General features: G+C 39.8%; 1 protein-coding gene across 2 annotated transcripts in view; it reads right to left on the bottom strand.

The window, feature by feature from the left end:
- The window catches only part of ANO1 (anoctamin 1), a 125,053-nt gene that overhangs the window by 43,925 nt on the left and 66,765 nt on the right, over window positions 1-14,363 (bottom strand). For both annotated transcript variants that reach the window (XM_024218085.3, XM_024218087.3), the window contains exons 5-9: window positions 12,461-12,612; window positions 10,882-10,936; window positions 6,887-6,938; window positions 2,428-2,483; window positions 814-855 (exon numbers count right to left, since the gene is read on the bottom strand). In XM_024218085.3, the coding sequence (XP_024073853.2) occupies window positions 814-855; window positions 2,428-2,483; window positions 6,887-6,938; window positions 10,882-10,936; window positions 12,461-12,612 (357 nt within the window). The remainder of the gene's footprint in view (window positions 1-813; window positions 856-2,427; window positions 2,484-6,886; window positions 6,939-10,881; window positions 10,937-12,460; window positions 12,613-14,363) is intronic.

Here is a 14,363-nt window from a genome sequence, read left to right as displayed (position 1 = left end):
TGTGGTGAGAGAGAGAGACCCTTTGCTTTGAGTTCACATAGCTTGTTAAATTAGGCATTAGTTGTGATTTACTTTTATTTCTTTGTACCCAATTCTGACTTTTATGCCTCATTACTTGTAATCACTTAAAATCTATCTGTCTGTAGTTAATAAACTTGCTTTATTGTTTTATCTAAACCAGTGGGTGTTTGGATTGAAGTGTCTGGGAAACTTAATTTGGGATAACAGGATTTGTGCAGATCCTTTTCTATTAATGAAATGATATACTTTATATGAACTTGTATTGTCCAGGAGAGTGCTAGGCAGTACAAGACACACATTTCTGGGGGAAAGTTTGGGACAGGGAGTTTGCTGGTGTTGCCCTGCAGTATAATTCATGGGTGGCTGGTTATAGCACTCATGCAGTATAGCTCGGAGTGATTTATATATGTATGTGTGACCAGGCCAGGAATGGTTGCTCTCACAGCAAAGCAGTGTAAAAGGCACCCCAGGTTGGAGAATTGAGGGGACGCAGTTGTCCATCAGTCCAGATTGTACTTAATGTCACAGCAACCTTAAGAGAAATTAGAATGTAAATGCTGACATATTTCCTATGATGATGTGAAATGCACCATTATTACATAGGGTAATTTATACACATCCATGTTGGAGTAAAATTAATATTTAGAAATACTTCTGCTATATGGCACCGACTGCCTTTCCATGATATTTTCTGGGAAATCTTGGCAAATGTCCAATTCCAATTCAAAAGTCCAATGTGACTTGTGAGGCTAACACTCTTGAGAACTTGCTGAATCGCATATATCAACTTACTTTTCTGTCATTGAGCTCAAAATTTTCACCTTCGTAGTCACCCTTTAAAAAAAGAAAAATTGCATCACCCAACAAGTCACACCCAGAGCTGTTATGCGTCTCACATACCATGTATCCCACTCACGTAATGAATCAAAAACAGAAAGGCAATTTGTAAAATAATGCTGCATTATATGGGGTCATTTCTCATGGCACACTTTGTCTTCTGTCATCAAGCACATTAAGAAAAAGTAATAAAGTCGGTCACTGGGTAAAAGGAATGAATAAGTAATAAAGGCAGCCTAAAAACGTTAAGGGAAGAATGTGATTAGAAATAGGCCCACATTTGAGTGATATTTGGGGTTTAGTTCGTGCATTATAAAAAGAGGAGACCAGCTTAGAAGGCTGACCCATATCCAAACTGTCCCAAAGCTCAGGGGTGATTAAGTCTGGGGCTTTGATTTGGGGCCATTTCTAAATATGATAAGGTATACAATTATGGAACAAATAAAATATACATATCAGTGGCTATCAGAATCTGTCTACATGTCTAATAAAGCACAGCAGAACATTAACATGTACATGAAGTTGAATTTATTTAATCTTTTTGAACGCTAAATAGTATCTCTATAGCAGATGCTTGTGATAAATGCCAGATAGACAAAAGGCCAGATTCTGATCTCATTCACACCAATGTAAACCAGTGATAACCCCATTCAAATCAATGAAGTTTTATTAGTTTTAAACCCCCTGCAAGTGAGAAGAGTCTGAGGTTCAAAGGGCCTTTTCCACCATGATGTTACTTCATCTTCACACCACGATCCTTTATACACTCACAGAGCAGATGCAGCAGGGGCATTAAGCACTGCTCTGTTGACATTCATGAAGCCTATACAGGAAGGGACCATCTGTAAATGTTTCAACGCCATCCACTTCTCAGTCTCTTGAGTAAGGGTGTCAGTTAATGCTAACTGTGGTGTACCTATCAGTCCACTTTGGCATGGATAGTGATCCCCAAGTCATTTTATAAGGCTACCAAGTCAGAGGATGAAATCTTTGAGTCACTACCAACCTGATATAGATCCACACCAGTGCACCTGTGGTAAATGACTCCATATAAAATTCCTTACTGTCCTCTGATCCTACCAGTCCCTACTGGCACTGTACATTAAAGTATTTGGACACTTCCCCAATGGCAACCCATTATACATACAATCACTGACATTTCCTGTTTATATAGGGGGATGCCAGGGGGATTTAGACCAGGAAATTAGCCACTTGGAGTCACAGATATTAATACATTTCCTCACCATAGTGCCAGAGTCCTTGGGAGCAGAAGGTCAAAAACTAGCAAAAGTATTTAATTTGCCAAGCCACGTTAATAACTCCACTAACTTTATATTAAAATAGCATTTTTGATGACCAGGGAACTAACTTGGCAGGTATTATTAAAAGCCAACACAGCTGACAGGTAAAGACTGTACAAGTTGTGGAAACTCATTATAAAAGCAGAGCAGGAAATTAAGCTTGTGAAACACTAAAGATGTTTGGGATGATGCCATTAATATATAACACACTAAGGATTTCTTGGTGTCAGATTTGTAGAAATGTAAAATATATTCCAAGATCACTTACATCATGCAAAGGATATGCAGCACTGTAAACTCCATTGGCAAGCAGACTGGTGATTCCTTGAAAGACAAAGAAATAATAGCGATGTACAATTTTAAATTTGGACGGTCTCAAGTTAACATCCAACATTGCTTAAGAATTCCCTCAAAATAGCACTCATTTGGTTAGCTAATAAATCTTCTGCCATCTAATTCCTCTCCATATAGTTTCATTTTCATTCATACAGATCATTAAACAGGATTCATTTTACAAAATGGAAAACTGTAGAGAGTAAGAGGTAGTCATATGTTTGAGAATGAAGAATTAGGAGACAATGACTTGAAATGAGTCATTACAATAAATGACATTTTCTAAAAAGTCAGTCTGATTTGAAGAGCAAGGCTGCAGATTTTAAAGCAAAAGGTTGGATTGTAAGAAGAATATGGCTGGATTGATTGTGTAGGGGAACATACCTACTAGGGTTGCCAACAGTTCCTTATTACAAGGGACGTCCCTTATTTTTAAATCTTTGTACAAGGTCAGAAGTTTCTGAGTGCTGCAAAAGGCAGCAAGAAATACCCCAGGCAAATGTTGGTGAGTACTGCTTATTAGTAGTATTACTACTACTACTACTATCAGGAGGAGGGGCGGGAAAGGGGTGCTAAGAAAACAGTTTCTTATTTTTGAAATACAAAGTTGGCAACCCTAATACATACGCACTCATCATACACTCAAAGATTTTCAGATTGGTTAGCAAAGTTGTAGGGAAAGTCTTTGCAAAGACCTTCGCATAATACTTACCATATTTACCACATTTCCATCTTTTATTTAAAAGGGTAGTTTCCGTCTTTCTTCCCTCTCCTGTCCCTGTTTACACATTTGTCTATTAGTTACATACATGAGCCTTAAAGCAGTTAATGCTGCATCTGTAATGTGTGTGGGGTGGGGGAGCTCTGTGGAGTTTATTCTTTGCCTTGTGGAGAGTGACCTCATTCTTTAATTTTGTGATAAATTAAGAGAAGTGAGGACGTAACAGGAGAAGTTATACATATAGTTAGAATTGTGCAATGGGTGAAGAATGCACTTAGAAATCTCATCTTGCTACAGAATTCCAAAGACTGCTTAGCAGGATACAGATCCTTGGAGGCTATGGTATATAATTTCTAGATACTGTAAGTTTTATTATAGCTGTTGGCATTAATATAGCTACTGCCAAATATGGAGTTTCTACAAGTCTTTGAATGGGTCTCGTTACCCACTGAAGATATGTTTGGTGACTCTGCTATCTAATCTTGAACGATGACTTTTAAGATCACATCCTCAGTTGGTGTAAATTGACATTGCTCCATTGATTTTAACAGAGCTAAGCTGATTATCACCTGATCAAAATTGGGTCAATGTGTATAATAAGAGTTTAAGAATATTACAAAGAGAAAACAAAAAAAACCCGACATATTGTGGTGTGTTCTATCTAGACAATTGTTTATTGATCCCTTACGGACATAACAGCATGGGTCTGGATGCAGAGAAATATAGGGTATGTCTACACCAGCAGTTCTCAAACAATGGAGCAGGTCTCCCAAGGAAGGCATGGGAATGTGACAAGGGAGGCGCGAACTGTGTGCTTATTTTTTTTTTTCTTTTTAGGAACTTTGGCTGTCAGCCCCGGGTGGCTAGGGCTCATGCAGAAGGGCCGTGCACACCCAGGAGGCAGGGATAAAGTGTACAGCTGGAGTCCCACCACTTAGGCTGGCTCTCCTTCTCCCCCGGCCCATCCATCATCTGGAGATGGCAGGGCTCTGGCTGTCAGCCCCGAGGTGGCAGCAGCAGCGCCGAAGTAAGGGGTGGCAATGGTGCACTAAGTCTAATGTGAAAAGTGATATTGATGAATATCACTTTTCACATGGTCTCTCTTACTTCTGTGCTGCTGCTGGTACAGCGCTGCCTTCAGAGCTGGGTGTCCAGCCAGCAGCCACTACTCTTTGCTTTGCCTTCAGTGCTGGGTGGTGGTATATATACTTGGGGGGGGGGGGAAATAAACAACTACAGACACAAAGAAGGGGGCCCGATCAAATAAGTTTGAGAACCACTGGTCTACATTATCATGTGGTCATGGCCTCTGACACATGCCCAAACCCCCTTACCATCCATGGACATGGATATGCTCTTCAATGTCGATATACCCTAAGAGCATGAACCAATGAAGGGTGTGTTTTTTGGTACTGTCAGGGCCACCCAGGGGGTGGGGCAAGTGGGGCAATTTGCCCCAGGCCTCACAGGGGCCCCCATGAGAATATAGTATTCTATGGTATTGCAACTTTTTTTTATGGAAGGGGCCCCCAAAATTGCTTTGCCCCAGGTCCCCTGAATCCACTGGGTGGCCCTTGGTACTGTGGGCATTTTTACAAGCTCATTGAGGCCCTGATCTACAAGGCATGAAGTGACTGCTGGAGGAGTTGCTGAGTGTCCTCAACCCTCAAGAGGTGCTCAGCACCTTTCAAGGCCATGCTTGGAAAAAAAAAAATCCTACCAAGACTGCACAATTATCAAGTAGTAAGAATTACCTGCAGGTTTCACACTGCCTTCAGTTAGAAATGGGTAGCAGGCAGGTAATGCTCAGCTCTAGTGATTGCACTGCTGAAGATTTGAGCACCCCACCTACTATATATGGACATGAAAAGTTTTGGACTACAATTTGCAGTTTCACAAGTATGCACTGATAAACAGCAAAAGACTAGAGTGTTCACTGGGCAGCTTTGTTTTTTCTACTTGGCAGCAAAGTTCAGAGGAAAGCACTTCCAATATATCCCAGTGTTACTAGTATTTGTTTAAATCTGTTCCAAAACTTTCTTTGATTATATAATGACCGAACATACAAGGTCAGATGGAACCACATTGATTTACACCCACTGATTACATGACCCAATCACCTCTTTATATCATGCACTGTGTGTGTGGTTTTTCCATGCCCACATCTGGTGAAGGCGGTAGAAGGAGGGGGACCCAAAAATGTAACGTCTTTTTCCTCATTCACGTAACTGTTAATGTTGTTCCTGTTTCTGACCAGGAAAGCAAGCAAGCAGCCAACTCTAGGACAAGATTCCACATTGAGCTGTGGGACTTCCCCCTGCCACAGTGCAAGTTCGTTATTTCGGCTATGAAACCGATCCAGCAGGAGCTTTGAGAAAGGAAGGCCACTCCTGAATTTGGATTTCCCACGTTACAGGAACAGTGCCTGGTTGCACCCAAAGCAATCTTAAGGTATATAAGGACTCGCCACCTGTACACTTAGGTTGTGACTTAAATTGCAAAGTCAGAGTATACAAAGCACTTCTGGCTTAATCATCCCTCCATTATTTGATGGATTTCTTAATAGTATTTTTGTCAATATTTGTTCAGAGCTACCTGTAATTCAAGTTTCCATACTTGTATTTAACTACCTGTGGACAAAGGAATGTTTTAACAGTTGCCAGTTTTTCAATTTGATTTTTTTTCTTCCATGGGATATCAGGTGTGGAGATGACTGGACTTGAGGAAATTTAGTTTTTGCCACACATGATTTGGTTTATTATGAGCTATTTATTCACGTCAGTGCCATAGTTTAGTGGATCCCTGCATATCATAATCAGTGTTAAAGAGACTATAAAACAGCTGAAGAGGGGATACATGGTCAGCAGGTCTTTATCAGGGTGACCTGATTTTTATTTCTTCCTGTTTATTGAATTTAACAGTTGGATCAGTTCTGAAGGCTAAAATCCCACATCCATAGGCAGCGGTAGGGTAAGTTTCCCCATATTACTCCTCCACTTGTCACTGAACTAGAGAGACCACCTCTACTTCTAGTGATGAGGGATTAATCTAGTCCCCAGGCCCACTCCCATACGTGACCTCTCTGCTGAGTTAGTGAAGAATGCCAATAAGGGCCAATTATGGTAGAGTTTTGAAGACTTGTCAACTGAGACCATTTCACACAAGCCCTTAAAGAGCTATCAGATGAAAACAATTTTAGGTGACTATTGAAATAGACTGGACTTATGTGGCTGGATCTAGATTGTGATCCTGAAGCTGCTGAAGTCCATGGCAATATTCGCATTGACTTCAATGTGGATAGGATTAAACCCCTAGTGATCAAGAAACGATCACACATTATTAGTTGTGGGGCCATATCTTAGTGTTTTATACTGCCATCCAGTCCCTTTGTGAATGACCTCTTTGTGCCTGAAAATATTAATTTTGCTTTACAATTTGCTTAAAGATCTGACCATAAAATTGGTTTACAGCCATGAATCTACATATTTACAGATGAAAAATGTTCCTGACTAAACATAAATCATAAACACAATAACTAAACTAAATGAACTTAAATCAAAATATGGAGGATAAAAACAAAACAAACGAACAAACCATCCCTTCAGTCGCAATTTGCAAACATTTGTGACACCTGAAAATGATGTTGAACTCAAACCTACATAAAGTTCCTTACCCATGCTATACTTGGCTTTGGTACATGTTGTTCTTTTCAATATTTCATAAACCTATATTAACAAGATGGAAGAAAAGAAAGCGTTACTTGAGATACTGCCAGTGAACATCAAGATGTTCTGTGCAAATGAATCTTTTTCAGAGTACAACCCAAATAAAAGTTTTTGGCACAATTGAGCTGTTGGTCACAGCTAGTAAATCAATGTTCTCTATTAAAAGCTTGATATTATTATGATTTAAGGAATGTTATTTTCATATACAGTATCTGTAGAAAGAAAAAAAAAGCTTGATGACTAAACTGTCAGTTAGTAAGATATGTGATTTTTATTTGTTTGAGGGGAAGTGGGTTAGATTTAACTGTTTACTATGATAGTGATGCTATTCATAGGCACCATAGGAAACACATAGATCCCAGATTAAAGATCTTTTCCTACAAGCATCTTGTATGTTACTAAACTGGCATATAGCGCTAGATCCTCAGCTGGTGTAAATTGACGTAGCTTCATTGACTAAAATGGAGCTGTGCATATTTTACCACCTGAGGATCTGGCCCATTAGATCTAGGCAAAGCTCCAAAAACTCACCATTTTGTCAATCACTGAGTTACATAATAAAATAACTTGACACTAAAATTTCCTAGGCATTATGACTTCAGTGCCAAAAATGGCATTCGTTTATGATTTAATTTATTGTTGAACATGTTTGTTATTGGACTGGAGGGAGGCTAGGGGAAATTCTTTTGTAATTAAAAATGAATTAAATAATAAATGAACCCTGTGAGGGACAGCACCCTACTCCCCTTTACCCTGTCTAGTCAGGAGAACCATAAAGTGGTTTCTTCAGGATGCTGGCCTGCTCTCTCTCCTCTACACCATTCCCCATCCTACACCATTTACAGATGGAGAACTGAGACACAGAAGAGACTAAGGGTATGTCTACACTACAGGATTAATCCGAATTTAGATAATTCGAATTTGGGAAACAGGTTGTATAAATTCGATTGTGCGCGGCCACACTAAGCACCTTAATTCGGTTTTAAACCACATTAATTCGGTGGTGTGCGGCCACACTACCCCATTAACTTAAACACAGTAATTCGGTGGTGTGCGTCCACACTAACCCTAATTCGAATTAACAAAATCGATTTAGGCTCTACTCCGTTCGTCGAGGTGGAGTACAGAAATCGATTTAAAGGGCCCTTTAATTCGAATTAACTGGCTCTGTAGTGTGGACGGGTGAAGGGTTAATTCGGATTAAGGCAGCTAAATCCGAATTAAAGTCCTAGTGTAGACCAGGCCTAAGTGACTTGCCTAAGTTCATATAGGAAACCTGTAGTTGAACTGAAAATTGAATTGGAGTCTCTTGAAGCCCAATCAAGTTCCCTATCCACTAGCCAACTTTCCTCCCATCTGTCATTCTGCCTTAAATTTTACTGCTTGCAGTGTTGTAGCTGTGTTGGTCCCAGGATAAAAGAGATAAAAGGTGTGTGAGGTAATAACTTTTATTGGACCAACTTCTGTTAGTGAAGCAGACAAGCCTTTCAGTTTGTGGACTTTGAAAGCTTGTCTCTTTCACCAACAGAAGGTGGTCCAATGAAAGTTATTACCTCACCCACCTTATCTCCCTTAAATATTTCTTAACTTGGTTGAGCTCTCACTCTCACATATGGCAACTTGGTTGAGCTGAGGGGTTGTTAGAGAAATCAATTCAATAGTCTCATATGTTTACTAATGATTATACGTTATAAACTATAGTCCTATCTAGATTTATCAACAAACATAATAACTCTTCTTGAGACACATGCATTAGCTTCTCAAGGGACTGCTTCATCATATTGTATTCATCCTTGTTCCCTGCCCAAACCTTTCATCTCCTCCCTTTGCTCTTTTCTTAATTTAGGGCTATAATGTGACTACTCAGGGTCTATACAGCAGATGAGCAAGGAAACAAGTGGGCAGGAAGTTAGAGGAGCCCCAGAGGAATCATTCCTCTATTATTTGCACCTAAAGGTCCCAAATGAGCTTGGGACCCATTATTATTTTCTGTATTTTTGTAGTGCCAGAACTCCATTGTGAAAACGTGGCAAGAGACACCCTGCCCAGAAGAGCTTACAAACTAAATGGACAAGACAGACAGAAGACAGGAGGAAACACAGACACAGAGAGGTAAAATTACCTGCTCATGGTGACATCATAGGTCAGGAACAGAGCCTATAATACAACTCAGGTTTCCTGACTCCACATCCAGTACCCTATCCACTAGACTACATTACCTCTGACATGCCTAAGGCACAATCTAGTCCTTAGATTGTAAATGCTCTGGGGGCAGGGACTATGTCTTTATTTGCATTGCACATCTGTGGCACAAAACAATTAATAAATAATAATAGCTCTTCAGAAGAGCTGTGTGTAAGCTTGAATGCTTGTCTCTCTCACCAATAGAAGTTTGTCCAGTAAGTGGTATTACCTCACTCACCTTGTCTCTCTATGGCACTTCTACACACAGAGCATTAAGTCCTGCAATGGAGTTGTAGGGGTGTAAATTAGGGCAAATTTATAAAATGCTGTACAAGCAGTAGAAGAGGGAGTGTGTCTAGTGAACAGAACACCAGATCTGGAAGCAGAATCTGTATTCTATTCCTGGCTCTGAACCAACTCACTGTGTACCTTTGGGCAAGTCTCTTCACTCCCAAATGCTTCAGTTTCACCATCTGTAAAATGGGAGGTAATGATACTGACTTCCTTTGTAAAGAACTCTGTGGATGAAAGAGTCTATACACCTGCTAAATATTATTAGAATTCTGAAAAATCTACCCTAGCACTGACTAGAGTGCACCATAGACGTGAATGTCACAAGTTAATATAATAAGGGAGAATGGTCATTCAGACAATAACTCTGATTGAATTTCAGTGACTTCTGTTCCTATTAAGATTGGTTTAATGTCATTTTTGTTGTTGTTAAATACAGATAATATTTTAAAAGTTAGATGTAAATTCTGCTCCGTAGCCCAGTGCTGCTTTAAAAATATCCACCAGTGCCAGTAATATCTAGCTCTTTAGAGAGTGTTTTTCATCAGTAAATCTCAAAGCTCTTTGCAAAGGAGGTCAGTAGCCTCATTTTACAAATGGGGGAATATAGGCACAGGAAGGGGAAGTGACTTGCCCAATGTTACCCAGTAGACCCGTAGCAGAGCCAGGAAAGGCATCCAGATCTTCTGAGTTCCCGTCTAGTGCTCTATCCATTAGTCCTTGTGGTGTCCCAGCATTATTGAGACTCTAAGGGTATGTCTACACATTTGGTGGTTTGTAAAGTACAGACACTGCACGCAAAGTGAGCATGTGTATAAACAGCAGTGTAAACAGTGAGGCACAGCTTAGGCAAGTGGAGTAGAGTAAAGTGCCCAAAATGCCTGAACCCCTGGTGAATGTAGCCTACACTGCTCTCTACATGCCCAGACAGCGCCTCTCATGTCTACACTGCTATTTTTAGCAGTGTATTGTCCCGCTGCCTCCCTGCTGCCAGAGACTTTCCCAGTTGCAGTGAAAGGCTCCGGCAATATTGAAAGGCTCTGGCAGGCAGGAAGCAGTGAGGAAAGACACCTCATTGCCTCCCCATTGCCAGACTCTTTCACTGCTGCGTGTAGCTACACACTGCAGTCAGAAGTGTGGACACACCCTGCCTTTCACAGCGGCATGTTTCTACACATGTAGTGCCTGTACTCTACACACCACCGTAAGTGTAGACAAAGCCTAATAGAATCAAAACTGAGTTATTGTGCAAAAGAAGGCATACTGTTAATCCCAAACAGTATTTAGCAGCCACACTAGAACTGCGCCCTGGAAATGCTTCATTCGGTTATTTAAACAATTTCTGTCATTGACAATTAGTGGCATTTGGTACTGGGAGTTTGGATTAAAACTAGCAAAGGAGCACTTGAAACCCACATAATTTATGGGAATACCCCTGCTGTAAATTATTTTAAAATACAATACTTACTATCGTGCTTCTAGTTTTGCTGTCAAAAAAGGACTCTTTGTCAGACAAATCAAATCTGTTAAAACATTAGAAAGGAGAAAAAAAAAGATTGCTCATTAGGTAAAAAACTGCCTATAATTTTCTACACTTGGTGACCTCTTTTCATTTATCCTGGGGATACTGCTGAGCAGTAATGTTTACTGCTTGTGATGAATGTTATTGTCAATGAATAAACATAAAATGAATCTAATCTAATATCCCTTCTAAAAGAAATGCCCATCCCAAACTCCCCAGTTTAGGGGGTTTGGCAACACGTTTCATTGGTTTTATAGATTCATAGATTTTTAAGGCCAAAAGGGACCGTTATAATCATCTACTCTGACTTCCTGCATAACACTGACCTAGCATTTCACCCAGTGATTTTTTTGATCTAGCCAAGAGTTCTTTTGTTAATCACGCTGGCCCAGCTTTTGCCTCCTTTATTCTGTACTTATTCCTTGGGGGGTGGGGGGGGGGGGAAGTGAGACTAGACATGTGTAAGATCCTTCTCAACCCAAGTGCAAGTTACTAAATTTGACTCTTTGTGATACTCGGGCATCTGATTATTTTATTGGATGAACATCCCTCATGCTATAAATTCACATATCAGGTCAATTTCTACAAATCTGGGCATATATCAAAGGTGACATACTCTGCAAACATGTCATTTACATGCACCCATATTCTGCCTGATACCATCCTACTGCACAGCTCCCTTTCATATTCTGTGTCCACTAAAGGTAAAAATAAATGTCTGTGTGGTGGAGATGCTGTGCCCAAAGACTATTATTTGCTCTGGGGAGCTGTGTGTTGGTATACATATAAACCATGCCTCTTCTCCCAGAGCCACATCCTCTTAAAACCTCTCTGCTCCTGGGATGAGACACCAGGAGGGCCTGTAGAATGGTCTTGCCAAAGATTTCCAGAGGAGACAAAAAACTTTTGCCAGCCTCTGCTTTTTCTATTTTTCCTGACATGCACATATACACAATTTCAATTATTCTTGAGATCTCATAATAGGCCCAAACCTGTTCCTATTGAAATCAATGGCAAAACTCCCACTGACTTCAAGGAGAGCCAAATCAGGCCCTCTCCTTGTAGATGGTACACAATACATGTATTACCTGCCCATATACTATTAAGGAGGCTATCAGTTATGTTTATCAAACCACACTCCTATCTACAAATCTTACTGAACACTTCATTTTTGCAGTGAAAAGGACCATAGTAAAACCATAAGTATTATGATATAAATTTATCTTTGAAGTCAAAAAGGCATATTTGTTACTCTGGTCAGGAGGGTTGCTACATATACTATATGACAGCTAAAATGAACACAAATGCCACACAGATTCTTAAAAAGCCCAATTCCTGCACAGTGAACTAGATAAGCTTTAACTTATTATGAAAAGGAAAAGTGACCATTTTAATGATCACTTCTGCAACATCAGTTCTGATGCACATTTTTCTATGAACCTATTCATGACTGTGTCTCAAGTGGTATGACAAAGGCTTGATCCTGTTGATGCAAACGGTTAATTTAGAAGAAGCTTTCACTTACAAGTGTTGTTTCTCCCGGGAGAAGGGGTAAGAGAGGCGTTTCACTGTCTCTGGTTTGTGTTCTGCTACTTTTGGCTGGATAGGTTCTGTTATTTTTTGAATTACAGAATTAATTTTTTTCAAAAGACCATGGGCTTGATTTATCTGATACACCTGAGAAGAAGGAAATGAACAATTAATACAATATTGCTCTCAAATTATTAATAAAAAGATACTGAAGTATAAGGAATAAAACCATCATTTAAATAAATACACTCAGATAAACTAATAAGGAGCAGTGTGCTATTGCTCTACCTTCTTTAAAAGGTTGAGAAACAGATGGACAGGTTGTGAAAGGGGCAAATTGAGGCAAACTCAGAGTCCAATTAGTCCCTAAGAGTCAAATCCTGCCCCTTATTCATTCCAAAGGATAAGGCTGGACTGCTTCACAGAGCTAAAACCATAGAGCTACTCTGTGGCCACTACAGCAGCTTAAAGGTTGAAGTAACTTCTGTGGCTCTTGTAAGCTGCTCTGTGGGGTGAGAGCAAGGACTGGAAGATCCACATAGCAATGGATTCCTTCTCCCAAGAACTGATGAGTGTAACCACATCAGGAGCACACTTCTGACCTCCAGGGTGCCCAGGGAAGCTTGCATGTGAATGCCCTGCATCATGGGCTGTTAGCATCCCACCCATTCCATGTAATGGAACCACAGTGGATCTACTTTTCACTAGTGCAGTAAGGGCAATTTGGGCCTATGGTACCAAACAAGTGACAAAGTTATACAGGAATTGTATTAGAAGATAAAAAAAGAAAAGAATAAACTTCACAGCCTGAGTCACAAAGTTCTGCTCTAAAGCCAGATACAAAAAACCTGAGGTGTCTAGATGAAGGGGTTTGGTTTGAGCTCATTTCTAGGTGCAGCCAAGTGAAAATTCATTCCTCATTTCTGCTAGTACAGGCAATAACTGGACTATGAAAGCTTAGAAACCTCTCACTCACTTGTTTGACAAAAATGCCCTTTCGTATGTGATACCATTGCTCCAAGGAGCTTAATGGCCTTAACAAAAGAGGAAACATAATTAAAGTAAATAAAGTGATAAGTGGGCTAGGATGCCACTAATACAATATTTAAACCAAAAGTTTAAATTTAGTTTTACTTGCAATAAATTACTTTGGGCTTTGAGGCTGTCTCTTGTTCCATTAGAGACTTCTTTCTCTGCAGTGTCTGGAACCGGCACTTAAGATATCATTAAATATTAATCCACCTCTAAGTTATGTTCACTGAATAGTACAGCTACATATCAAAGATTATTTAAATTTTGGTCTCTGGAGAAAATACAATATTACTTTTATAATGATACTTCAAATATTCCAAAGGGTAATTTATTCTAAGCTAATTTAGTTCCAGACCCTGCAAACACTTACATGCATGATTAACTTTATGCACATGAGTAGTCTCTGAGCTCAATGGAACTATTTGCTTGCAAAATGCTACTCTCACATATGTGTTCAGGATTGGGGCTTTGCTGGAGTAAGAAAAAATAAACATTCCACATAGTGTATATTTAAGAGTCCATTATCAGCTGCAATCTACCATTTCAAAAGGTACTGAAGGTATGAAATACTGTACAAACTCGTTTGTATCATGTGAAGAATAAGACCAGGAGCTAGGAACTCTTGATTTCTGTTCCCAGTTATGAACATGATTCTTTCTGTAGCGTTAGGCAAGTTAATTAGGCATTCCTCCTCAATTTCCTTAGGTGTAAAAGGCAAATAGGAATACTTATCTCCCTCGCAAAGTTGTTATGAGGATTAGTTAATGCTTGTAAAGTACTGTGAGGATGAAAAGCCCTACATAACTGTTGTGTGTAAATTGTGTGTGTGTGTGTGTGTGTGTGTGTGTGTGTGTGTGTGTGTGTGT

The sequence above is a fragment of the Terrapene carolina genome, unplaced genomic scaffold, assembly GCF_002925995.2.
Source record: "Terrapene carolina triunguis isolate 2854851 unplaced genomic scaffold, T_m_triunguis-2.0 Scaffold96, whole genome shotgun sequence".
NCBI classification, from domain to species: Eukaryota; Metazoa; Chordata; order Testudines; family Emydidae; genus Terrapene; species Terrapene triunguis.
Note: the sequence above shows the minus strand (reverse complement) of the source record. Positions and strands in the feature narration are given on the sequence as shown.